This window comes from Anoplophora glabripennis, unplaced genomic scaffold (assembly GCF_000390285.2).
Source record: "Anoplophora glabripennis isolate ALB-LARVAE unplaced genomic scaffold, Agla_2.0 scaffold5, whole genome shotgun sequence".
In the NCBI taxonomy this organism is placed as follows: Eukaryota; Metazoa; Arthropoda; class Insecta; order Coleoptera; family Cerambycidae; genus Anoplophora; species Anoplophora glabripennis.
The window spans coordinates 3605636-3629239 of record NW_019416525.1 but is presented as its reverse complement, the minus strand read 5'-3'; the positions used below and the strand labels follow the sequence as shown (position 1 = coordinate 3629239).

The 23604-nt window shown below is 35.8% G+C and overlaps 4 protein-coding genes across 5 annotated transcripts in view; 2 read left to right on the top strand and 2 right to left on the bottom strand.

The window, feature by feature from the left end:
• The window catches only part of LOC108906745, an 84600-nt gene that overhangs the window by 40692 nt on the left and 20304 nt on the right, over nucleotides 1–23604 (top strand). The window contains exons 4-5 of the mRNA XM_018710098.2: nucleotides 22998–23131; nucleotides 23194–23586. Of these exons, the coding sequence (XP_018565614.1) occupies nucleotides 22998–23131; nucleotides 23194–23586 (527 nt within the window). The remainder of the gene's footprint in view (nucleotides 1–22997; nucleotides 23132–23193; nucleotides 23587–23604) is intronic.
• On the bottom strand, nucleotides 1608–15284 carry LOC108906801 (thaumatin-like protein 1a). 2 transcript variants are annotated; one of them, XM_018710178.1, is made up of 5 exons: nucleotides 15205–15284; nucleotides 11734–12190; nucleotides 10002–10175; nucleotides 4579–4817; nucleotides 1608–1796 (listed from the first exon to the last, which is right to left on the bottom strand). In XM_018710178.1, exons 2-4 carry the CDS (start codon nucleotides 11992–11994, stop codon nucleotides 4584–4586), a joined length of 669 nt encoding a protein of 222 aa, XP_018565694.1. In that variant the 5' UTR covers nucleotides 11995–12190; nucleotides 15205–15284; the 3' UTR covers nucleotides 1608–1796; nucleotides 4579–4583. The 2 variants fall into 2 exon arrangements, with proteins under 2 accessions (XP_018565694.1, XP_018565693.1); XM_018710177.1 differs by lacking the exon at nucleotides 1608–1796 and having other exon boundaries at nucleotides 4087–4817.
• On the top strand, nucleotides 16834–18043 carry LOC108906803 (thaumatin-like protein). The gene is made up of 3 exons (XM_018710179.2): nucleotides 16834–17046; nucleotides 17193–17354; nucleotides 17711–18043. Exons 1-3 carry the CDS (start codon nucleotides 16906–16908, stop codon nucleotides 17936–17938), a joined length of 531 nt encoding a protein of 176 aa, XP_018565695.1. The 5' UTR covers nucleotides 16834–16905; the 3' UTR covers nucleotides 17939–18043.
• LOC108906804 (thaumatin-like protein 1) lies at nucleotides 18277–19365 on the bottom strand. The gene is made up of 3 exons (XM_018710180.2): nucleotides 19169–19365; nucleotides 18863–19015; nucleotides 18277–18739 (listed from the first exon to the last, which is right to left on the bottom strand). Exons 1-3 carry the CDS (start codon nucleotides 19307–19309, stop codon nucleotides 18512–18514), a joined length of 522 nt encoding a protein of 173 aa, XP_018565696.1. The 5' UTR covers nucleotides 19310–19365; the 3' UTR covers nucleotides 18277–18511.

The following is a 23604-nucleotide window of genomic DNA, read 5'->3' as shown; positions in this document are numbered from 1 at the left end:
ATGTTTGAAAATGTGCTATCTATTGGTTTTCAGCATTATTATTTCCGGGATGTTGGTTATGGTCATCGAAATTCAAAATTTCTATGGTTACTGTTTCCGGCAAACATGAAGTCGACTAGTCAGTCGATCGCTTTGAAAATAACACAGCCACACACACAAAAAAAAGTTGGGTATACTTTTTATGCGACATATATTTTTTGTAGTAATTTGGTCTCTTGAACACGAATCTGGGGTCAGAATTGGCCCATCACGTCACAATTTTTTCCTAACCTCAAAAACTTGTGAAAAATATTGAAAATTGATGAAAATTTACTGGGAAAATTTGGAAAAAAATTTATTTCCACATCAAATAGTACATTTTTATGTAAAAGACTCTGCTGAATTCAAATCCACTGTCAGAATTGAGCTAGAACGTGTGGTTTTTTTTCTAACCTCAAAAAACCGAGCAGGAATCGCTATTTTCAAATTCTGAGCGGATTTTGACCAGATTTTGTATAAAGGGGTTTTTTGGGTCGCTGATTACGAATATGAATTCACATTGTAAAAATTCAAGATGGCTGATCCAATATGGCGGGTGTACTTTTTTGAAATCCACCGATTTCAGTAAAATTTGGCATCATAAGGATTGCTGGTTGATCTCACCTTCATTAATCACACATCTGGAGCCAGATTTTCATAAATCAAGGTAAAATATGTAGGCAGAGTCATAATTTTAGGCCGAGTAGGCGGCATTTTTTCGGCAAAGTCACATTTTTAGATTGAAGGCATAAGCAGATGCAGTGATGTGCTGTGTGGCAGTAATGTGTCCTTTTCCTTGAACTTTAAAATTATTAAGAAATAAAAGCATCTAAATGCCATAGGAAAACTGCATAGTAGTTAAAAAAATCTGATTGGAAAACCATAAGCCCATGCACGACTAAATAAATGAAAGAATAAAGTAGAAACTTTTTTGTCTTGTCCCATGGAAACAAGCACATCACACTACACATCATTACATGTGTAGAGTCCTTAAGTCATTTTTTTAAGCGAAGTCACATTTTTAGACGGAGTGGAATCTTTTACCTTGATTTATGAAAATCTGGCTCCAGATGTGTGATTAATGAAGGTGAGATCAACCAGCAATCCTTATGATGCCAAATTTTACTGAAATCGGTGGATTTCAAAAAAGTACACCCGCCATATTGGATCAGCCATCTTGAATTTTTACAATGTGAATTCATATTCGTAATCAGCGACCCAAAAAACCCCTTTATACAAAATCTGGTCAAAATCCGCTCAGAATTTGAAAATAGCGATTCCTGCTCGGTTTTTTGAGGTTAGAAAAAAAAACACACGTTCTAGCTCAAGTGTGTGGCTAGTGTGTGGCTGTGTAATTTTTCTGTGCTAGCGAGGAATGTTTTATTTAAAACAATCTATTTTTTAAATTAATATTTCATTTCTGTAGGTAGAAATTATGTTTTTACTATGAAAACTGGTGTTAATTTTTATGTTTTCGTCTGGAACATCAAATAAATGTCAAAATAATTTGTCATTTTTTTTCGAATGATTTTATTAAACAATATATTTTAAGTAATATAACATTTCAGTACAAAACAGTAACAATTATAAACAGGACGATTACAATTTTTTTTGCACTACATGTAAATTGGTAGTGCCGATATCGCAGTGAGTTAAATTTATGCCAGATGCAGTGCTGTCAGTTATCCTAGATTTTAGTCCTGGGTATTCAATGAAGCTGCTGCTGTAACTGTTTCAGTTTACTGCGCACGTTGTATTATTGGCAGGTTCCGTTGGTTCTGTTGAAGATGGTAACAAATTATATATCTCGGCTTCAATTCATCGTAGAAACTTATTTTTTTAAAAAACTGGGGTAAAATAACAATGGGCATATTTACGAATTCGTAGAATAGCCCTGAACCCCAGAAAAAATGCATCTTTTATAATTCATTTTTTTTTTTAATTTACAAAAATGTCACAAAAATTATTGTTAAACGAAATATTAATTAAAATTTCATAAATAAATAAATAAATAAATAAATGAAGCTATCGTTCATTTATAAAGTTATAATATTCAAATCTCAAAATGGCCGAAAAAATTAGCTTTTATTTTTTTTATTAAATTTTTAATTCATATTTGCTTAGCTTTTCCTATTGATAAAAAAGATTTTTCGACGATCGTTTTTGGTAACTGTTATACTAATTTATGTGTACCTAATCGTCAAGGAAAAACAATTGATTTGTTTGCTTGTAAACGAAAGTAGGTATACGAAAAAATGAGAAGAGTAAAAAAATGAAATGTAGTATTAAAAGCTATTTTTCTTGTTGGAATTGGCAAACGTAGAAAAAAGTTGTGAGAGAAATAAAACCAAAGGGTGCCAATTTCTTTCATTCAACCCCCTAAAATTACTTTCTAAGCACCTCCTTAAAATATTTGCACATCATTATGATTCTGACACTACTTTTTCAAACAACTAATATTGTTTATTAGGTCGCTATCGTCATTGATGGTCACTGTGTCTAAACCGTCTTCATTTCAGATATAAATTAAATTGTATACGACACAATTGTTTTATTTTATTGCTGAAATTAAATTTTAACTTCTACGCTTAGTTCTTAGTTTATGTCCTCCTATAAACTGCCTGTACAGTTCTCAACGTACTCGTGGAATTCTACCGTAATGCCAATTATACGACGTTGCCGATTCTAATTTTTTCAGGCAAATACACGGAAATATCTTCAGTCGCTTTCACAGCGATGGTCCCGACCTTTTAGAACATCAATTAAGTCTGTAACTCGTTTTTATTCCCATTATATCGAGCGCCGGAATCGTTAAATGTATTCCAATTTAATGTTTCGGCTTTGCCGGTTTAATATATCTTTACACAATCGCTTAAGAACCGCAACAGGTAGAAATCAATGCGGTATCATCTTCCCGTTGTATTTGGGTTGACGCGGTGGTAGGAAGTCGTAGAAATATCAACTTTATTACACCGCAAATCGACTTTTTAACTGTTAACTTTAACCAGTGCTTAAATCGATAAATAAAACCAAGAAGGACATGCTGCTTGCATTTAATACACATATGCCGTACTTTAACAAAATACAAAAAATACTGTATACAATGTAATACTACTTATTCTAAGTTGTTTTCTGTTGATAGTTAAATGTAATAAATAAATAGGGACTGTATACGTACAATCATGTAAAGAGATGCAAAATTATCCGTAATAGGCAACTTGCTCGGAAATTTAATTTCGTTTAGAACGGGCTAAGTCAAGAACGCATTGTGACGTCATTTAGTGCGACTATTTCTAGACTTTTAAATGAATATATGCACGTTCCCCCTGGTATACAGGGTCGGAAAGTCCCCATGGTTCATCGGCCGTTACTGAGAGCGATAAAGTAAGTCATAGAAATCCGTGCGATAGAGAAGGATGGCTATAATGAAGGCGTCTCATAGTCACCGCCCGTTTCGCCCTTCCACAAATAAGATCCACTTCCACTTGTAATTCAGCGACCGGTGGTCATCTTTGTTTTCGTCGTTTACCTTTTCTGTAATAGATGTCACTACTTAACAATTCCGACTTTGTATTCCGATATGTTAATACAATCCGTTAACAGAGGGCAGCACAATTTGTCTAAGGTGAGGCGCAGCCCTAGAAATAAGGAATTTTGCTTTATTTCTTGGAATTTTTAAGTCAATTTAAAAAGTATACTTAAATAACAACTAAATGAACTTTAAATGCAGCTGAGTACTATACTCCATTTGAATAACTTATCAGTAAGGGAAACAAAGTCACTAGATTTACAAACAGAGGTATCTACTAGCTACTGTAAAATGTTTTCTTTGTTACGCGTTGTGCTGCCCTCTGTTAACGGATGGTATTAATATATCGGAATACGAAGTGGGAATTGTATAAGTAGTGACATCTATTACAGAAAAGGCAAACGACGAAAACAAAGATGACCACCGGTCGCTGAATCACAAGTGGAAGTGGATCTTATTTGTGGAAGGGCGAAACGAGCGGTGACTATGAGACGCCTTCATTATAGCCATCCTTCTCTATCGCACGGATTTCTATGACTTACTTTATCATTCTTACGTAAAGGCCGATGAACCATGGAGACTTTCCGACCCTGTATATGAACGGTTTTCTTGACGTCAGGGCTAAAATGCGTTGCAGTTAAATATTTGATACGAGATTTATGGGAGAGGTAAACGAAATGAATGTTATTTATAATCTTTTCCAAGACTTTTATCTTGATGCGTATGTTGCCGTTGGAAATTGCTGTTTCTTCTGCCAGTTCGATGTAATTTGCATTTAAATCATTGCCATTACGTTCATACGCCTTTGGAGTTTAATTCCGGCTTTTCGGCGGTTACAAAATTGATTGCCAGGCTTCAAAAAAATGCAAATTTGTTGCGTTTCACTTTTCTTACTACTACTTTTCAATTGTAGGGCAAAAATTGACTCTTGAATTCGCCGTTTTCTACACCTTAACTGTAACTAAGATTATGTCTCCGATGTAATACTTTTCGACCAACTACGTCTAAAAAAAAAAAGAAGGTAAACGTTCCTTAGTTATCCGATGAGGATGAGGTACGTGTTCGACCTACAACCCAGCATGTTCAGGGGGATGTCGGCCTCGGCGGTGATGGCCTGGGGGCACAGCCTCTGAAACAGCTCGGGTATCGTCTTGCAGGCGACGACGGCGCCCTGGGAATTCGTGGATTGGTGGGTGCGCGGGCAGTGATGGTTGATGTTGGCGTGACAGAGGGCCGGCTTGCAGGCGCGTTCGTGAGACGTCGGTTGAATCTGAAACATACGTATTTTTTATTACACGGATGTTTTATGAGGAACTGTAACTGTTTTGTTGCTATAGTAGTCTTGACAAGCTGATTAAAATAATGACATTGCGGGAAACTACTCTGCGGACTACTGTCCCGATCAGCGTTGGATTATGTCAGCAAGATCTAGTATCTAGCTAGAATAATTCGTCAGTAGGACCACCAGACGTATACCGGTTTAGAACTTGTCAGTTCTCGTGGTGTGAGTATGGGCGAGATATATTAATTAATAATTAACAAAGTGCTACATCTAGTACTCTATATGTCAAAAATAAATTATGTTCATAAATTTTGATAATTTTCTAGGCGTCTATATTTTAGTTAAAAAGTAAGCTTTTCCAGTCCAGTCACTGAACAGAAAATGCTTCCAATTTTTTCGGATAGCATGGATTTTCCTGAAAATTTGCATACAAGCTCACCTGACCCCCCTCCCACTTCAAAAGTTATATTGTCTAGATGTGTGCTTTTTCCATTTGGGGGTGAAAACAACTCTTGTACGAAAAAAATGCCAAAAATCACAGATTTACGTATTTTAAAGATTCAATTTATGTTTTTTAATATGATTTATGAAATTTAATTAACAGTTTAAAATATTCTTTTGGTGCATCCACAATGTATAGCATTTCTTTTGTTATTCATTAGAAAGCTTACGACTCATTACAAAGTTGCAACCCTTAAAAACCATCCCTTGTAATAAAATAAACAAAAAAATATTATTGAAAGCTTGAGATGTTTTAATGGTATGTATATATGTTGAATTATAAACTTTTTATTGGTTTTCAAATGATCTATGAAATATTTCAACTTTTCAACCACCCAAAAAACCCTTATGGAAGACCTACCCCTCATAAAAAACCCTACCCCTTATGGAAAAATTTCCTAAAAATTGTATGCGAGTATGATGATATAATTAATTTTTTTTTAATTTTATTGAATTTATTCTTAATATTTTTTTATTAAATTAATATCAAATAAAAAATGTTTATATACATTATAAATGGATACGTGTGTGTATGTATATTATTAAAATACTTAATCAAATCAGTTTACGAGTGCTCCAAAATACACAAAGATGATGGTAATTTACCCGCTCCGAAAATTTTACCGAAAAAATGCGATTAATTTTTGTACCATAACTTTTGTAATTTTAAAGTAATAAATTTACTCAAAAAAACATTTTGTAGGGAATTTAAAGCACTTTAAGTTCTGTGATTTTCAGTTTTTTTGAGCTCTTCGTTTTTTAGTTTTGCAAGCTAAAAGGGCTTAGGAAAGTCATTCTTGGAGCTTAGTTTTGAGCTTCTAACGGTTATAACAGTCAAATTTTGTCCTAGAAAAATTTAAAACAAAGCAAATTGTTCAGTAAGAAATCTACAATTTCTTATTCAATCATTTTTTTATAACTTTGTTAGTTTTTGAAATATTTTGAAAAAAGGCAATCTTTTAAAAAATTGAAAATTTTTATTCAGAACTAATTGAAATATTTTTTTAAATGTAGGCTTCTAAAATCGTTCAAATTCCCAGAATCTACTGTTAATACATAAATAAAGTAAATTGCTTAAGGAATACGTTTAATTTTTTTTCCGTCGTCATTAATTTTAATATCGATTTTTTTTTCAAAAATCAAGACAATCATTTTATTTTGATTGTGACTTTATTAGTTTTCATACTAACGACTTTTACCATCACTCAATTTAAAGGTATTTTCAAGAACTTTAATAAATGTTATATAAGTTTTCCTCGAAAAACCTTTAATTTTTCCGCTACAGGACGTTGAACGTTTCGACTCTAGCTATCTTCGAAATTGACTTCAACTTCTGGGAGTCATAACTCGGGTTCTATACCACCTACAAAAATAAAAAAGCAATCTCTTTGCTATTTAATTACCTTCTTTTTTACTTATGACCATTTTTTTGATTAAAACGTGTAGTTTTTGAGATATTAGCGAAAAAATGACTCAAAACCATGCATTTTTTGGACTAAAAACGAACATGTTTAGGCGCAATTAACTCAAAAAGTATTGACTGTACAAAAAATTCTTATATAACATTATTTGCTTAGATTCCGCCCCTCTATCGAATCGTGAGGTTATTTTTAATAAAAAAATTCCCATCCCCCAGAAGGTTTGGCATCCACCCGTAGGGTAAAAGCACACATCGGCATTATATAACTTTTGTTTCTTGGTCTATTCCCTAGCTACAGTTCAAATTTCACGTCAGTCCATTCCATCCGAAAAAATTGGTAGCCAAAACGCTTCAGGAACTGGACTATACACGACCGCGTGCAAATGGACTGATTCGAAACATACGAACGAATTTTTTTTTTGACTGTTTGTGCCGGTTCGTAAATTCCCCGCTTGATTAAAAAATCCCGTCCGGCTCGGCGGGGCGTGTGTCTTGATTTGCAAATGAACATTGATATATATCCACGGATCATAAATTAATCCCACGGAGGGTAGCTCGGCCCTAAAATAATTAAGGCCCCTTTCTATAAATATCTGTCCCGGGCTCCGCTAAGCGATTCCACTTAGGCGGCTCCTCGTCTCCGTATAAATATTTATGGGCACCTATCTATTCATTTTCGTTAAGTTAAATCGTAAATCTTCGACGAGACATCCTCCCGTCCAAGTTTCGCCATATAATATTTATTTATTCGCCCCAGAAACTTCGGTACAGCCTTCTATTTAATTATAGCGTGCGTGGCCACCTTAATGTTTCATTGTAGTGTGCGGACCCCTTTAAATTAGTTAGTCACTTTCCCCTCTGGAGTTTTTCGAATTTTTACCTCCGTATCGGCCAACTTTCTCGGCCGCTTTCGCTCTCGTATCGATTTTTTGGTTTTTTCACGCGCGTGGGACGGCGGACGTAATTTCTATCATCGTCCGCTTGCGTGTCATAAAAGGTCAAGTTTTTCTCTCTGGATTATGTAAATGTTGTGTCAACTGCGCCGCTGTAGAGTCGGATGCGTGAAATTGGGATCGGTGTCCGCCTCAACCCATATGGGTTTCCTCGTCGAGTACATGCTTTATCGGCTCTGGCGAATCTCCGCGAAATAAACGGGGCGCGTGATGGGAATCCCGAAACGCGAATTTAAAATGACAATAAAAGCCCTCTTTAGTAATCCCCGGCTTTGCCTAGTTTCGAATATTTGTCCCTTTTAAATTCTGTGCTACAATAAAAATATGTCTTTATTTAATAATATCCTATAAACTGTAAAGCAAACTCTAAAAACAGTTATTATACAAATTAGGATGATGCTCGATTGTTTTTATATTCTAAAATTTCAGGATTTTTAACTTAATACACCTGTGCTTGATTAACGTGTAAGTACTTCGCCTCCCACGATTCAAGTGTGAGATTAACGCAAATCCCCTCTCCCGTGATTATTCGGAGTGTTTGATTACGTGAGTCCCTTAGTGTTTCACGATTCAAAGTGTTTAATTAACGTACGTCCCTTTATCTCTCATGATTACGGGTGCTTAATTAACGTGAGACATCTCTGTTCTCAAAAGACAAGTGTTTGATTAACGTGAGTCATTATTCGGAGTGTTTGATTAACGTGTGTCCCCTCATCTCTCATGATTCGAGGTGTTTAATTAACGTACGTCCCTTTATATCTCATCATTACGGTTGCTTAATTAACGTGAGACATCTTTCTTATCAAAATTCAAGTGTTTGATTAACGTGAGTCCCCCATCTCTCACTATTCGAAGTGTCTAATTAACGTACGTCCCTTCATCTCCCACGATTACGGGTGCTTAATTATCGTGAGACATTTCTCTTCTCAAAATTCAAGTAGTTGATTAACGTAATTCATTATTTGGAGTGTTTGATTAACGTGAGTCTCCACATCTCTCACGATTCGAAGTGTTTAAGTAACGTACGTACCTTCATCTCCCACGATTACGGGTACTTATTTAACGTGAGACATCTCTCCTCTCAAAATTCAAGTGTTTGATTAACGTGAGTCATTATTCAGAGTGTTTCATTAACGCGAGTCCCCTCATCTCTCACGATTCGAGATGTTTAATTAAGGTACGTCATCTCCCATGATTACGGGTGCTTAATTAACGTGAGACATCTCTCTTCTCAAAATTTAAGTGGTTGATTAACGTGAGTAATTATTTGGAATGTTTGATTAACGTGAGTCCCCTCGTCTCTCACGATTCCAAGTGTTTAATTAACGTGCGTACCTTTATCTCCCACGATTACGGGTACTTAATTAACGTGAGACATCTCTCTTCTCAAAATTCAAGTATTTGATTAACGTGAGCCCTCATCTCTCACGATTCGAGATGTTTAATTAACGTACGTACCTTCATCTCTCACGATTACGGGTACTTAATTAACGTGAGACATATCTCTCAATATTCAAGTGTTTGATTAACATGAGTCATTATTCGGAGTGTTTGATTAACGTGAGTCCCCTCATCTCTTATGATTCGAGGTGTTTAATTAACGTACGTCCCTTTATCTCTCATGATTATGGTTGCTTCATTAAATCTCAAAGTGTTTGATTAACGTGGGTCCCCTCATCTCTTACGAATCGAGGTGTTTGATTAACGTGAGACCCCTCAACTCTCACGATTAAAAAATAAATAAATATTGACGTATTATAGCTGTCAACAGAACGTAATTGATTAAATATTGGAATCAACTAAACTTTAATTGATGATATGTCGGTGAAAATAGGTCATTTCAAACAAACCAAAATTTAAAGAGAATTTAGGTTAATACGTACAGTAATAAATGGAAAAAAGTGCCTGTAGGTGTGAGACAACTGCAAAAATATCTCAGTTACTTTTTTACATTTTTGTCTATCAAATTAATAAATTTATTAAACGTTTTTGAGATTTACATGCTGCAGCGTTATAAAAATCTGTTCGCGAAGCGATTTTGATGGGCCGAGTCAAGCGCATAAAAGAAACTACATCTTAGAGATGCCGTACTGGGTAGTTTTATTACAACAAAATGAGACGTTGGTGAATATAATACATTTAATACAGTTAAATTATTTTTAAATTTCTTGGAGACGTCACTGACTTCGCACACAAATGTCAAACTTTGTCGATAATTATTGGGTTATTTTTATTTTATAATTTTCGCTAATAATACGCGGGTACTATTTGGGGGTATATATTTTTGAAATTCCTCACCTTGATAGGTCTGTTGAATCCCTCTATTACCGATACGTAGTAGCGATCTTCGTTACCTTCTCCTTCAAATCTCAACACAGCTTCGGTGTAGGGCAAGTTGCAGGTCTTCTTTCCGCATTCTTCCGGGTGGGCGCGGATTCTTCCGGTCCACTTGTCCTCCACCACGATGGAAGCCTAAAATCAGCATAATTTTTTTTTTTAACAATACATTGGAGATTGATTGTATGTAATGGTACCTGAAACGTTGTGTACACTGGGAAATAAGCCTTATTTCATTAGAACACGCTGTCTGTTATTTTTGAAAGAGTAAGGGCATTTAATAACGTATGATTTTTTTTCGCGATTTGTTCTTTTCAAAGCAAATCAGACTGACGTCGGTTAGGCCACTGTCAGCCACATCAAAAGGTATAATCTCTATGCAAAACAGTTTTTATGTGTAAAAAGCATCTGTCATAGCAATGCGAAAATGAAATAATTCTTCAGTCGTGTAATTTTCCTGATGTTCTGCTCCATATGCAAACGATATGGGAGAGGGGGAGGGGGGGGGTCGTTTATCCAGGGAGTAAAAAGTGAAAATTACAGCCGAAGTTGAGTTATATACGCGCGTAAAATACCCGTGAAAGACAAGAGAACAGCGCGAAAGAGACTGGTACAAGGCTGACACGATTTTTTTTCGAGCCGGGTAGTAGGCGATGGCGACCTGCGTGTCGAACCGCGCAACCTAAATTTATTATTTAATAAATGTTAAATAGTTTAATAAATTAGTTTCGTGACGCCCCGAGTGTTTGCTATATAACGTAATGTGTAGGTTTTTACATAGAAAGAAAAGTGTCGTACCAATAATAATTATTAATTGAATTCATTTTACTATTTTTCGCGCATTTGGCAACACCGCATTGTGACGTCATTCCAAATAGTGTATCGAACCACACACACGCGCGCGAAAGATAATAGTTTTTCTTGGAATTCCGTGATTTTTCCTTTTCTGTAACGATCTATCGATTAGTTTGAATCTTCTTTGTTCGATTTACGTCTATCGCGGTTTTAAAAAGAAACAAAGCGATAAATTATCACTGATTATGATGAAATTATGTTTTTTTCTTAACCTGGGGTCAAGCAAAAACAGTTGACGCGTCAGACAGAACTTTGACTTTGCGAATTTAGAAGTACAGGGCGTAAATGTAAACAAAGCGTATATACTTTCAATTAGAAGCCTGTAGCGCCTATAAAAAGATAAGCATAGCCTAGATAAGCCTAGATAAGCATTTTGTTGTTTTCTTGTGGGAAATATCTTAACAATTTTGAATGTCATCGAACTTATAAAACTGATATCTTTGATTTCATAATACCACGATCAGATTCTAAGTATTACTAGTTTGTAAACAAAATTTTAGTGAATTGTGATTCAAAAACAAAGTATATTTGAATCAACACTTATTAAAAAAAAATAACAGCTTAATTATACATAAAAGACACTAAAGGTGTAAAAAATTGTAATTGGACCTATTTCTTAAATAACTTATAAAATTCTCGCCCTAAAACTAATTTTCACGACCGCACCCCACAATTGCTGATTTTTATTGAACTTTCGTGAACTCTTCCGTCATTCGCAATCGCGTACTAATTTTAGCGTAAGATTTCATCACCTCTTTCATGAATGAAAATTATCTACGCGCTTTGACGTCACGTCCAAAAAAAAACTCGACCCGCACCTTATCGCACACCAACTTACCAGTTGTCCCGAGGGTAAATAAAAACCATCCTCGTCCGTCATTTCGACCCACAGCTTCTCCATACCGCGGTTCTTTATCTGGATGCCCTTAATGTGTTTGGCTTGGGTGACCGTCAGCACCCCGCTGATTATCATCAAGGCCCTGAAGAACATTTCGAACAGCACCCGTACGAAATCCTCACCGCTGCCGATGCACGACTGACTGGGTCTTCCACTGGTCGATATTTTATAGCGTGTACTTGTTCTTAGGCTAATTTTCATATCACAGTTTTTAATGTTGTGATGTAAACATGTTTGTCTGCGGGTGGTTCAGTGGCGGCTCGTCGGGGCGTATCGGATCTATCGTCGTTTCTAGAACCTTTGTTCGTTACGTTCTACCATTTCACGCAGTCTTTAAGCCTCAGGCAATTCTACAGGGTGTCCCTGATAAGGATGGACAACGCTTGACAACAGGTTCCTTGGATGAAAATAAGACTATTTACTCTGACTTACCTATATACAAAAGTGCACGCCTACTGAGATATAGCCTTCTAAATATAGAATAGATAACCTAGTTTTTTTTTCAAATAATTTGAAAACTATTTTTCTTAGAAACTTCAAATTTGGTACACTTATTTTTTATATAAGGGCAAGGTAAATATAGAATTTGGTGAGAATACATATACAGGATGTTCTCTTTCTAGTGCCTGTGCGCCACTGGCTTTCCCGTAACTTTTTTGTGTGTATGCCAATGACGACAGAATTTATATTTTTGAAAATAAGCACTATTTTAGAAGATTTTTTGCTCTTACAAAATTTCGATATTGTTTATGGATTCCGAGTAAATTTCGCATTTTTTATACATTAAATATAGGCAAAAATTCCGATTTATAAAAAATAATTTATAACTGCAGTCTCAAAGCAGGGAATAATAATGAAAAAACGTCACATTAAAAAAAATAACTACACATTTTTGGTATTAGTATTATCAATTAATAAAATAAAAATCAACACTAATATTTTAAATAAACAATATCAACTAATAATGTAAGAAAGTCAACATTAACATTTTAAATAAACTGATATTTGTAATCACATTAAAATAATATTACAGTAAATGCTCAAAACTACTTTCTTGTTCTTAAACGCAAACATTAGTTCTTCGAAAATTAGAAATTATCCAATAATTGTGCATTACCTCTCATAACATTAATTTCATGTTGTATTCTTCCCCATATTCGTTTTCTGTATTTACTGAAACGTTATTTTAAACCGTCCTGCAACTTTTGTTCTAATCATTTTTTGTCTGAGCAATATTTTCTGAGATAGAGGGGGGGGGGGGGTTCCAAACCCTGTATACAAAAATTTGAATTTTTGAGGTTAGAAAGTGTTTTTATTGAATTGATCAATTCAATTTTGAGTTTAGAACAATTCCGAGAAAAAAAATTATCAACATCTTCAACTTGCACAAAAAGTTCGATTAATTAAGGAATATTGACGTGCATCGAATACCATAAAATACAATGATTATTAATTTTTTTAACTTCTTTATGCTTAATTCTAAAAAATAATTATCGTTGTAATAAATTTAAAATTCGATAAAAGTCATTTCGAGCAATGTGACAAAGGCGCGGCAGATAAACACTAGGTACTAAATCCATCAATACGCAGTTCAGTTGGTATCTGGAACTTACGGTCCTGTTAATCTTCGCGCCGCACTAAGCCTACTGATTATAAGTGATATCATTGTGGCCCCTCTTCTGGAGGCACGCCTCTGGCACTTACTAATGAAATCAGAGCGAGCGGCGGCAGCGCATTGAGCACAGGAAGAAGCCTAGAAGACATAAGAAGGGCCGAATTGAAATTATAATTAAGGAAGTTTGCACTAACCCCAATAAAGCGTTTGAGGTTTTATAATTTGCTTCCCTATACCTTTGAACTATACCGAAAATCGGCATAGTTTTACAATGTACTAACTACAAGGTCCTAAGCCTTTGCGTGGATGTAAAAAAAATACAAGCCAGTAGACTGCAGAAAGTCTATGTAGGTATAGAAATATCATATTTGTAAAGCCATATCACTAATGAAACGTTCTGTCAAATACATACAAACAAAGCCAATGAAGAAATTACGTGATAGCGACCGTTGTATTGACATTACGAACAAAAGACGGCTTTCTCCCTCTCCCGACATAACATTCTCCGCAAACAAAGAGATCACGCGAATTATCCATCGATTCCGAGAATCGACATTGACATAAAAACTTCATTAATAATTTCTTGCCCTCGCCCCTCGACGATAAGAACGCTCGGTGTCAACGGTAAATAGATAGGGCTCAGCGTAGATCTACCAGAGATGAATGAAGAACGGTTGTTTTGACGACTGCGAGGAGTGGAAATTATAAAAAATATCTGTACGAAACGATAAATATGACCCTATAAAAACAATTTCATTGATACTCCGACGGAAAGGAGCTTACATAGTTACGTGATAGTGATAGTAAACATTGTAATAATTTTAGTTAGTATCTTGACGGATGGGATCAATAACTTTTTTTTAATAGTCCGCAACAATCAACGTTGTTATTTAAATGTCCAATAGTTTTTATTTTATGGTGATATTGAAAATATTTCGTATATGTCCTGATATCAAAGGACTACAGGGATATCGCAATAACCTGCTTCGATAGTAATAAAATTTAGTCTTTGAAGTGCTCGAGGCTTTCGCGAAAATGGAAAAAGAAAAGTAAACAAAAATGTATTTATTACAGATGTTCGAAATGATGTTTGTTCGGCTCCTGACAATATGTAGCCTCTTATTGACAAGTTCGATGGGCTCGAGTATCACATAGAATTTTTTTTTATTAGAAAAGTTATATAGTGTTATTTTTTGTTACAAGAATTGTCTTCGAAGATGAGAATACTTAATGCAATTTTTACAAATTGAATAGTCCAATTAAATGGTGCCTGAATACAGAAAGTGACAGTAATTTGTTTTCAAACTCCGGCCAAGTGTGGAAAAAGATAAAATAAAGGTTTTTTTTCAAGATAACTCAGAAGGGGTAAGAGCTAGAAAAAAAAGTTTCTTATAAAAGTTCTAGAGCATAAAATTCTACATAAAAATGGTCTATTGACTTTTTCTTCTACCATTAAAATTAACAATGTTAAGGTGACTAGAAGTTAAGGGATGATTTTAGAAATTTAAAAAAATCGTAGCAAGCAGAAAAATGAATGAATTTTACAATTTTTTTTTTCAATCTACTCTAAAAAATGTAATCTATCTTTTCAGAGAAATTTTGTAATTTTTAATAAAATAAAAGTTATAATAATTTCACAAAGCGAACGTAATTTTTTATTTTTGTCGTAAAACAAAATTTCCAAAGGCATTTTTCATTATTTTAAATAATCAATCGAATGTCAGAATAAAATTTTGAGATTTTAATATGTACCTTGCAACCGAACGTTTTGAAAAAAAAATAGCGATTAGACTTACTCTATTTCTTGTTCATCTTGTCTTCTTCAAATTCACTTCTATATTGGGTGGTTATCAAGATCTAGTTTCCATAAACATTATCAGCTGGAAAATTTCCCTTTACCTACCTGTTTATTTGCTTTTATTCAAAAAATAACACCTGATTTTAACGTCATAAGTTTATTGTTCTGTGAAAAATAGTGTCAGTATTAACTTGTTTGTGACCTTGATTTTTCTTTGAGGCTATAAAAATATTCATAAGAATTACGTTAGGCTCAAACCTGGTCGACGTACTGGCTTAAGCCTTATGTTGAAAGATGTTACAATATTTGAATTTTCGTAAGGAAAAAATGCGTTTAAACCGTATTTCCCCAAACCGTATAACCTGCAAGATATTTGCCAAACAAGCGTATTTTTAGCACGTGCGGTGCATTGGTATCATAAAGCTAATGTTTGCCGAGAAATTGAGGTATTAATTTCAGAAAACATGGAATTATTTGATGCATGGGCTACACGTACAGGGTAATAAAAAAATAGTGCATACATCCTAAACGTAGAAAAGCTCTTACAATTTTTTTTTTTAATATTTAATATGAAATTATAAATTTTATTACAGCAGAGGATTGCTAGGAGAACGTAAACCTTCCAATAAAAATTTTTGTTGTCGTTTTTAAGGCAGTTTCGGAATTTAAAGTATTTCTATAAAGTAAATAATTGATGTTTATATTAGCCCATACTTTTCCAACAGCAGTAATATTTTTATTTTAATGTGCCTTTCTTTGCGCAATATTTTCTTTATTACCACATTTTTGAGGGCTAATTTAAAATCCCGACATAATATTCCAAGTAATCCGGAGATACTTCTACAGGATGTACACGCAAAGGTTGTTTGATCCAAGAAAAGTATTTTATTATTATGTTTAATATATTTGAAAGGGTTTGTATTTTAATGAAAGTTTAGAATTTATTGTCAGGAAGTTGAATTATTTTGGCGGTATCCCTGTACTCTCAGCTTGCGCTTCATATAAAACACCGTAAAAATTGATTTGAAGCTTGCTAGAGGTGACGTACGAATACATAGAATTCCCAAATGCAAAGGGTTAGGGGATGAAATAATTCGGACGCTCCAGCGTAGTTCCAAACGCTCTTTTAGCTGCTTGGTATTTGCGTTCGCCCGAGTGACATTTTAAACGTGCACAAATTCTTCTCGCGTTGTTGAACACGGCTTATTTTTCATTGAAACAACAATAATTAATAGAAATATAATTTCACATTTTAAAACGAACAAAGTTAATTTTTTTCATGCATCCACATGCTATGCATGTTACTTTTTCCCTCGAGCCCTCTACCAGAACTATTTTTGATGTGAGGCTAAGTACTGAACCCTGTGGGACAACTTCTGTGTTCAATTTTTAACTTTACTACATTAAGTGTTCCTTTTTTACCTCGTACGATTTTCGCGATATTTTTTTTTAAATTTAGCTGGAATCAACTTATGTAATCCAAGAATATTAAAGGTTTACGTTTCTAAAGAAATGTTTTTCACTGCTTTGTTTCGCTAAGTACAAAGCAAACAGCGGTTATCATATTATTACCCCCCGTGGTTCTACAAACGTAACGATTTAGTGGGTATAAATAACGGAAAAGTTAACATTAAGTCATTCGAGTGAAAAGTGTGAACGGAACGAATTATCTTGAACCAAAAAAAAAAAGAAATAAAAAATGTTTTTCAAAACTCTCATCGTAGCTTTGTCTATCGTCACAGTTTATAGTCGTGTAATACAAGTTAAGAATACTGGATCGGTATCTCTTTTAGTTTCAGTTACCGATCAAAGTGATATCACAGTTTTGACAGGATCAACCGTAAGTATATTATTTTTAATTGTCAAAATAACCCCCTTACACCCTATGGTTTACTTTTAAGCCAAAGATACGTATTTAGTAAAAAAATCTATAGGGTTAAGGTCTGGAGAATTTGGGGGCCATTGGAAACTTTACGTTGTTTTTAGGCTCTAGTCACAGTATCAGATGACTTCTCTGGAACCATATCAGCTTTACCCGCAGATTCTGAAAGTACTGATATTCCAAGGACGAAGGTTGAGTTGACATTGAGCGTTACTCAGGACACCTATTCAGTTTCTCTAGTTGAAGGTTTCAATTTGAGGGCTAAGGTAAGTCTTACTTTTAAATGAGAGTTATGTGAGAGAAATTATATTTTAACCAGGTTTAAATACTCAAATGTAAAGCTCTATTAAAGGCCAGATGTTTGGCTTCGCTTTGATGTCTTAAAGTTACTTCGTTTGTTTCATAATAGTTCGGATAGCTTTGTTTCATATTTACCGACTTATATTTTCTTTGAAATAAAATGATTAAATATGGACAGGTGTTCCACAAGGTCCTGTCGTAGGGCTTCTTAAGTAAAGAGGTATTATCAATGATTTTCTTGAAAGTTTTTGTATTTAAACTACTTGTTAAAATATACCTATTCTCGAAGAACAAAAACACAAAAAATCATTTTTTTTTGTAGGTGATTCCCTTGCAAGGTACCGACTGTTCCACAGCTCTGTGCTCTGCCAATCTACTTGCTAGTTGTCCAGCTGCCAATCAGGTGTTGAACACGTTAGGAGTTGTAGTTGCTTGCACCAATTCTCCAGTAGTATTCAAGACCATCTGTCCAAAAGCAGTGGTGACCTCTGACGATGTCGCCAACGTACTCACCTGTCAGGCTCAATCCTACTTGATCATTTTCGGCTAACCTCGAGGGATTTAGGACTTAACGAATTTTAGGATTTTCAAATTGTAAAATATTTCATTTATTTTTGTACATGTAGTAATGCTAATAAAATTATCTTGAAGTGGATGTGGATTTCAGTATTGGTCCAATTGTGGTGCGACACTGAAAAATGTTTCGAATTATTTTCAAGTGTGTCCCTGGTTTATACACATGATTGCATTAAATTATCGTATTTACGGTACTTCAAGATAAACCACCAGAGAGATAAAAGTGATCGCTTCCCTCTCGAGTTGACTATCTTAATTTTCCAAATAATCTCAATGATAATTCGCTTTAAACAGTTCAATGGAAACCATTAATATTGGGGGATTTTTTTATTGTAACAAATACATAAAATAAAACAATAACATCGACACAGGAAAGAACGACTTGAATATTGTAGTATGATGAAGAGGCCACTTAAAGTCGTTAGTCAGTTAAATGAATCACAATCACTTCAAAACAGTGCTGTTATCAGCGATACTTTCCATTGCCCGCAACCCATTTTATGGTTTAGGTATATCCAGTAAACAATATTCGCCTTCATCGACCTGACTAGCCCAAGGTTATCAAATAAGAGTCCGTGGTACAAGTGAACACATTCCTCACGTCGGCAGTCGTTACAACCGCGTTGGGGCACACGACTTTAAAGAGAAATGGGGAATTGTGGCATCCCAGCACCGCCCCCCTGTTGTTCTTGACTTGGTTCCTTGGGGAACATAAAGAATTGATGTCTACCGAACACGCGGCGGGCTTGCATCTTCTCCCTTGCAACGGAGTTATCTGCAAGCGATAAAATAAGTTAATTGAGGAACTGATAGCGTGCAGTGGCCACCAAAATTGCCATACTTACGTCCTATTGGACGTTTTTACGTGATTTTGTTCAGGTACTCCTACATTACTCACCTTGGCTTTTATATTGAAACCATCCAAAACCGATACCATAGCCATAGGGCTCAAAGTTAACTCTATTGTCGTCCTTGGGACTTTTGCCTTCTTTAGACGCTTTGGGATCCCTGTTATGGTGCCTGTGAACTCCTCCGGTACTGTGACAGGAACCTGGAATAGTATGGGGTCATACATTTATCTCGGAAGGGCCCCAATGTGCCTCCCTGAGGTACACCGTAAGGAAAAGGATTTTGTTCACTTTTTTCGATTGTTCTTTTATTTTTTTTCTATAAAATTTGACTTATTAGCTGCTGTAATACTTACAATTTTCCCTGGGCGTACCACTAAGTCTTTTAGACCCGTTACTGACACTAACAGGTCATCTTTGCTATTGTTCTTTATTTGAAGCAGTTCTCCCCCTACCAGTAGACCTAACAAGGTAAATTGTATTAGTTGGTTTAGCATCTCGACGAATTGTTTTTAGTTGTAAAGGTGTCTGTTGTTGTCTGATAAGGGAACCGCTATTATTTATTATATATAGATCGTCCCGTAGATTGCTCGATGTAGGCTGACAGGTCGATTTTATCTACATTTAAATTTAAATTCAATAGTAATGCAAACGGTGAACGTACAGGGTGATTCAGAACTTATCCAAAAACAATTTTTGAATGTACAGAAAATCGGATTTCAGCCCACAACGCGAACGACGCTAGAGACTACAGTAGCCCAGCAATGTAAAAGTTGAAAATACTACAACTTCAATAATTTTTTTCTCGGAAACTATAAGCATTTTGAATTTTTACGATATTGACCCCAATTTGTTTCATGTAATGTAGGATCTGCTTTGTTGTTGCATCCGGACTGGCAGTTTTTCTGTTTACTGCACAAATTATGGGGGATACCTGGTGAAGGCTGCCGAATTTTCCATTCTATGTGCCTCTCCCAAGGGGAAATATATTTTTAGAGGATGAAAGGTAGACACGACTGTTAGCCGCGAAGCCGGGGGTTATTTTTGCGTCGAATATCGATTGGTGATGCACCGGCTAACCGAGCTGGAAGATCCTGGTCAAGGACTCCGTGCCGGATAGCACACGGCGTTCGCGGGGATCCGAAGGCATTAGACTGGAATGTTCAGGCGGCTGATGCTGCTCGCTAACGCCGATTTATAGGGAAACCTACCAGGGGTTGGTTTCGGTAAGGTCAGACCTGAACAGAGACCTAAAAAAAGTTACAGTGAGGTGTAGTCAATCCCTTAATAGCAAATACATGTTTTCGACATTGCCTGCATATGCAGAAAAGACGAGTTTCATAGAAAGAGCCCATGTGCTTTATTTCTTTCTGAAAATGGTGTTATTTGCAAAGGACATGTCTAAATTCAATACTTAAATATTCTCGTACAGCACCAGGGTATAATGTGGAGCTTCGTCACCTAAATACCACATTCCCTGACCTACTTTGATGGGTATTTTTCAGGGAGAAACTAGTAAATCATTTTTTTAAACACTTAACACAATAACAGATTGGTAACAATGCCAGTCCAAACCTTAATGGACTTTTGACAGCGTCATTGTCGAAAGCGCTTTTTTCGCACAATTTTTCTATATTTCTTTCATATGAACAGTTCATAATTCCTAAGGATTTGCCACAATCCATCACTGAACATAAATTTCAAGTTGAATCTCGCAATTATTGAATAGAATGAATCAGAACAGCATTATGTCGGATCCGAGGGAAATGAAAAATGTACCAAATTAAATAAGAATGAATTAATGACACGTCGCGAATCTTATTAAGATATCATCCGGTTGCGATTCAGAAGACCTCCCTGTGTGAATGAAATGCGCAGCAAGCAGTAATAGGCGAGCGGTTCTCCCCTACAAAAAAAGGCATGAACCGACTAAATTTTTAAAACAAAAACCTACAGCATGAAACTTTTTTTATTTTATAAAGTGTATTTTTCTGATAATTTGCATATTTTTTTTATATTTTTCGGCGTGGTCAGTCAATTGTTATAAACAAAAAAGCCATTCGACGAGTAATTTTTTTTACAAATTTTTTTTTAAAACAATTGACTGACACGCCGAAAAATATAAAAAAATATGTAAATTATCAGAAAAATACACTTTATAAAATAAAAAAAGTTTCATGCTGTAGGTTTTTGTTTTAAAAATTTAGTCGGTTACCTTCTTTTAGAAGCATCTTTTTAGGGGTGAACCGCTCGCCTATAAGTGGTGTTTTTACGAAACCAATTCATTATACTGTCATTTGCAAAACCATCATAATTTTTATTGAAATTTGATAGACAGACACCTCATCATATTTCAGTTCGGTGTACCTCAGGGGTCGTAACGTAGACCACTGATTTTACTTTAATATACAAAGCGTGGATATGACTTCTCAGTATATTTATTACACCAATATAGCTGTCAACCATGGCAACGTTATAAATTTACTCTCTTATCAAAGCGTTGTATATTATTATTTTAATTAGCAAGCAATGGATATTTACGTATCAATAATACCTCCACGGTTCGGTTTAAGTGGTTTTGTCCTCCGAAAATTACTGTTTGTTTAACCGCAGTTGTAAATTATTGAAGCTCTGCCCAGTGTAGATGCGGATTAAAGGGAGATAGAAAACCTGTATTTACGCTGTAATTAATTTACGGTTTTTATTGATTTCGCTCGTTGAAGTCGATCCTGATTGAACAACACGGGCTTAAGCCCAACTAAATGAATAGCTACAAAGTTGCAACAAAATACATCGAGATTATAAGATAAAAAGGAGGATGGGTTTGTTGCGGGAGATTTTTTCGCAAATTAATTCCATAACTGTTGATTAAAAAATATATATACGCCATACAAACGCTGTCCATTGTTCGACGTTCCGTTTGCACATTGTCGCGTTTCCGACATTTGATTGACGCCCGGCACAACAGCTCGACCTACACGAATTGTGTGTACAATTTTAGAAAGATATGTCCTATATTCCACCAAGCATGAATGTCTCCTATCATTGTTCCGCGGAATCGATGTTTGTATTGTTGGCTAAGTAACAAAGGGCTTCGATATTTTCGTTAGGCGCATCGAGCCTCAACAATGCAACTGTCATGTGGGCGATAGCTAAATTTAGAAGTTATAATGTTTGTATTAACGTATTTAAAAATTTTAGATCACAGAAAAACAGGCATAAGCGAAATAATTTTCGAATCTCTTACATTAATCGAGATTGAATTTAGTTCATTGATGAATGCTATCGAAGAATTGAAAAGTCATTTACAGTAACGTCGCCGACTACTTTCTTGTTTACCATAGACCATAACCATGGAAATTTTAAATTTCGACGACCATAAACAATGTCCCTTAGATAACAAGACATATAATGTTGCTGGAAACCACTAGATGGCGGCACATTTTCAAACGATTAATCTATTACGCAAACAAATTTATTACAGTATTTAAATTATACTGGAAATTACTGTGAAGTACGTTTGTAGTTTGCTGTGAAGTAGATTTGCTGTGAAATACGTTTGTAGTTTCTCATATCACATGTCTCTTAACAGCATTTATTTAAATGAAACGTTAATTTGTTTGCACACAGATAAGGAAGCGACACATTTAAAAATGCCACAATGCCAACAAATTTGTTAAAACAGTTTACGTGTTTCCTCTGGAGATAAAAGATAACAATATGTACGCTCCTTTAGCGATGACCGTCGCGAAAATACAGCTCCGTTTTCGTCACAATCGCCGTAGATATCCAGAACTAAATCTGCGCCGTTGGCCTTGCCGCTTTTTTTAATGAAACCACCACCAAATAGAGAAAAACGAGTGAGTGTTGAGTCTTAGTCACGTACGAGCAAACAAAGTGGTTGTCAGCTTTCCACGGAAGCACTTAGAAGATTGCCTCGTCCGCTGAAGATTGAAAAAAAAGTGGTATCGCGTACTAAATTTATCATTCGTCCTCTGGGGACGTCGCTTCTTTTCCTTATTTGTGAAATATAGTGTCCACCTAAACGTTATAAATACTTCTTGCGCCGCACACGACTGTTGTCGCACAAAGCGCGAATACAGGGTGAGCCAAATACTGATAGCACGAACGTTTCTTTATAGCCTAACAATTAATCCGCGAAAACTCACAATTTTTTTATTTCAGGGAGATCCAAGCGACATCTGGCGAGTGGATGAACGAGTTCGTGAGGCGACCCAGCAGGCGGCGCGACAATCGGGTGTACGTGCCAGCCGCCGACATCATCAAAAGAACCATCCGCAGATCCTGGACCATCTCGAGTAAGCACCGACTCGGTTCTGTCGGACATAAAACACTCACGTGCTTGTATCCGTTGTTTTAGACCCTACCCCGAGATGGAGCGCCCTTAGGGGTTCCCCCGAGCTGCGCCCTTACAACAGCCTCCCCAGGGGTCAGGACATCACCAACTACCCCTCGCTAGCTCTCCACCAAACCAACTTGAAGAACCAGAACCAAGACCCTTCGGTATCTCCGATTCGACACCGTCGGTCCCCCACTCGCAGGACGCAGTCCGAGGATGTTTACATAGAACGAACTTCTTCCCCTGCCAAACCGGAAAATGGCGGGAAGGACCCGGAGGGTGAACCTCCTAAGAGACAGACGCGGGTCAACCCGCTGATGAAGCTGGCCGAGACGAGGCAGAGTAAGGACAGGACTGGTTCACCCAAGAGGAAGAAGACCGAGGTGAAGCAAGAAAGCGGGGAGCAGGAGAAAGGTGAGGCTTTGGTCAGCG

What these genes read in the sequence shown, in the direction of transcription:
- LOC108906801 (XM_018710178.1), bottom strand. Translation starts at nt 11,994, where the DNA reads ATGAAAATTAGCCTAAGAACAAGTACACGCTATAAAATATCGACCAGT. An exon ending in ATTTACCCTCGGGACAACTG is followed by an intron (nt 10,176 to 11,733) that starts GTAAGTTGGTGT and finishes TGCTGATTTTAG; the next exon opens with GCTTCCATCGTGGTGGAGGA. An exon ending in GATTCAACAGACCTATCAAG is followed by an intron (nt 4,818 to 10,001) that starts GTGAGGAATTTC and finishes CGTATGTTTCAG; the next exon opens with ATTCAACCGACGTCTCACGA.
- LOC108906803 (XM_018710179.2), top strand. Translation starts at nt 16,906, where the DNA reads ATGTTTTTCAAAACTCTCATCGTAGCTTTGTCTATCGTCACAGTTTAT. An exon ending in CAGTTTTGACAGGATCAACC is followed by an intron (nt 17,047 to 17,192) that starts GTAAGTATATTA and finishes CGTTGTTTTTAG; the next exon opens with GCTCTAGTCACAGTATCAGA. An exon ending in GTTTCAATTTGAGGGCTAAG is followed by an intron (nt 17,355 to 17,710) that starts GTAAGTCTTACT and finishes TTTTTTTTGTAG; the next exon opens with GTGATTCCCTTGCAAGGTAC.
- LOC108906804 (XM_018710180.2), bottom strand. Translation starts at nt 19,309, where the DNA reads ATGCTAAACCAACTAATACAATTTACCTTGTTAGGTCTACTGGTAGGG. An exon ending in TGGTACGCCCAGGGAAAATT is followed by an intron (nt 19,016 to 19,168) that starts GTAAGTATTACA and finishes ATACTATTCCAG; the next exon opens with GTTCCTGTCACAGTACCGGA. An exon ending in GTTTCAATATAAAAGCCAAG is followed by an intron (nt 18,740 to 18,862) that starts GTGAGTAATGTA and finishes TATCGCTTGCAG; the next exon opens with ATAACTCCGTTGCAAGGGAG.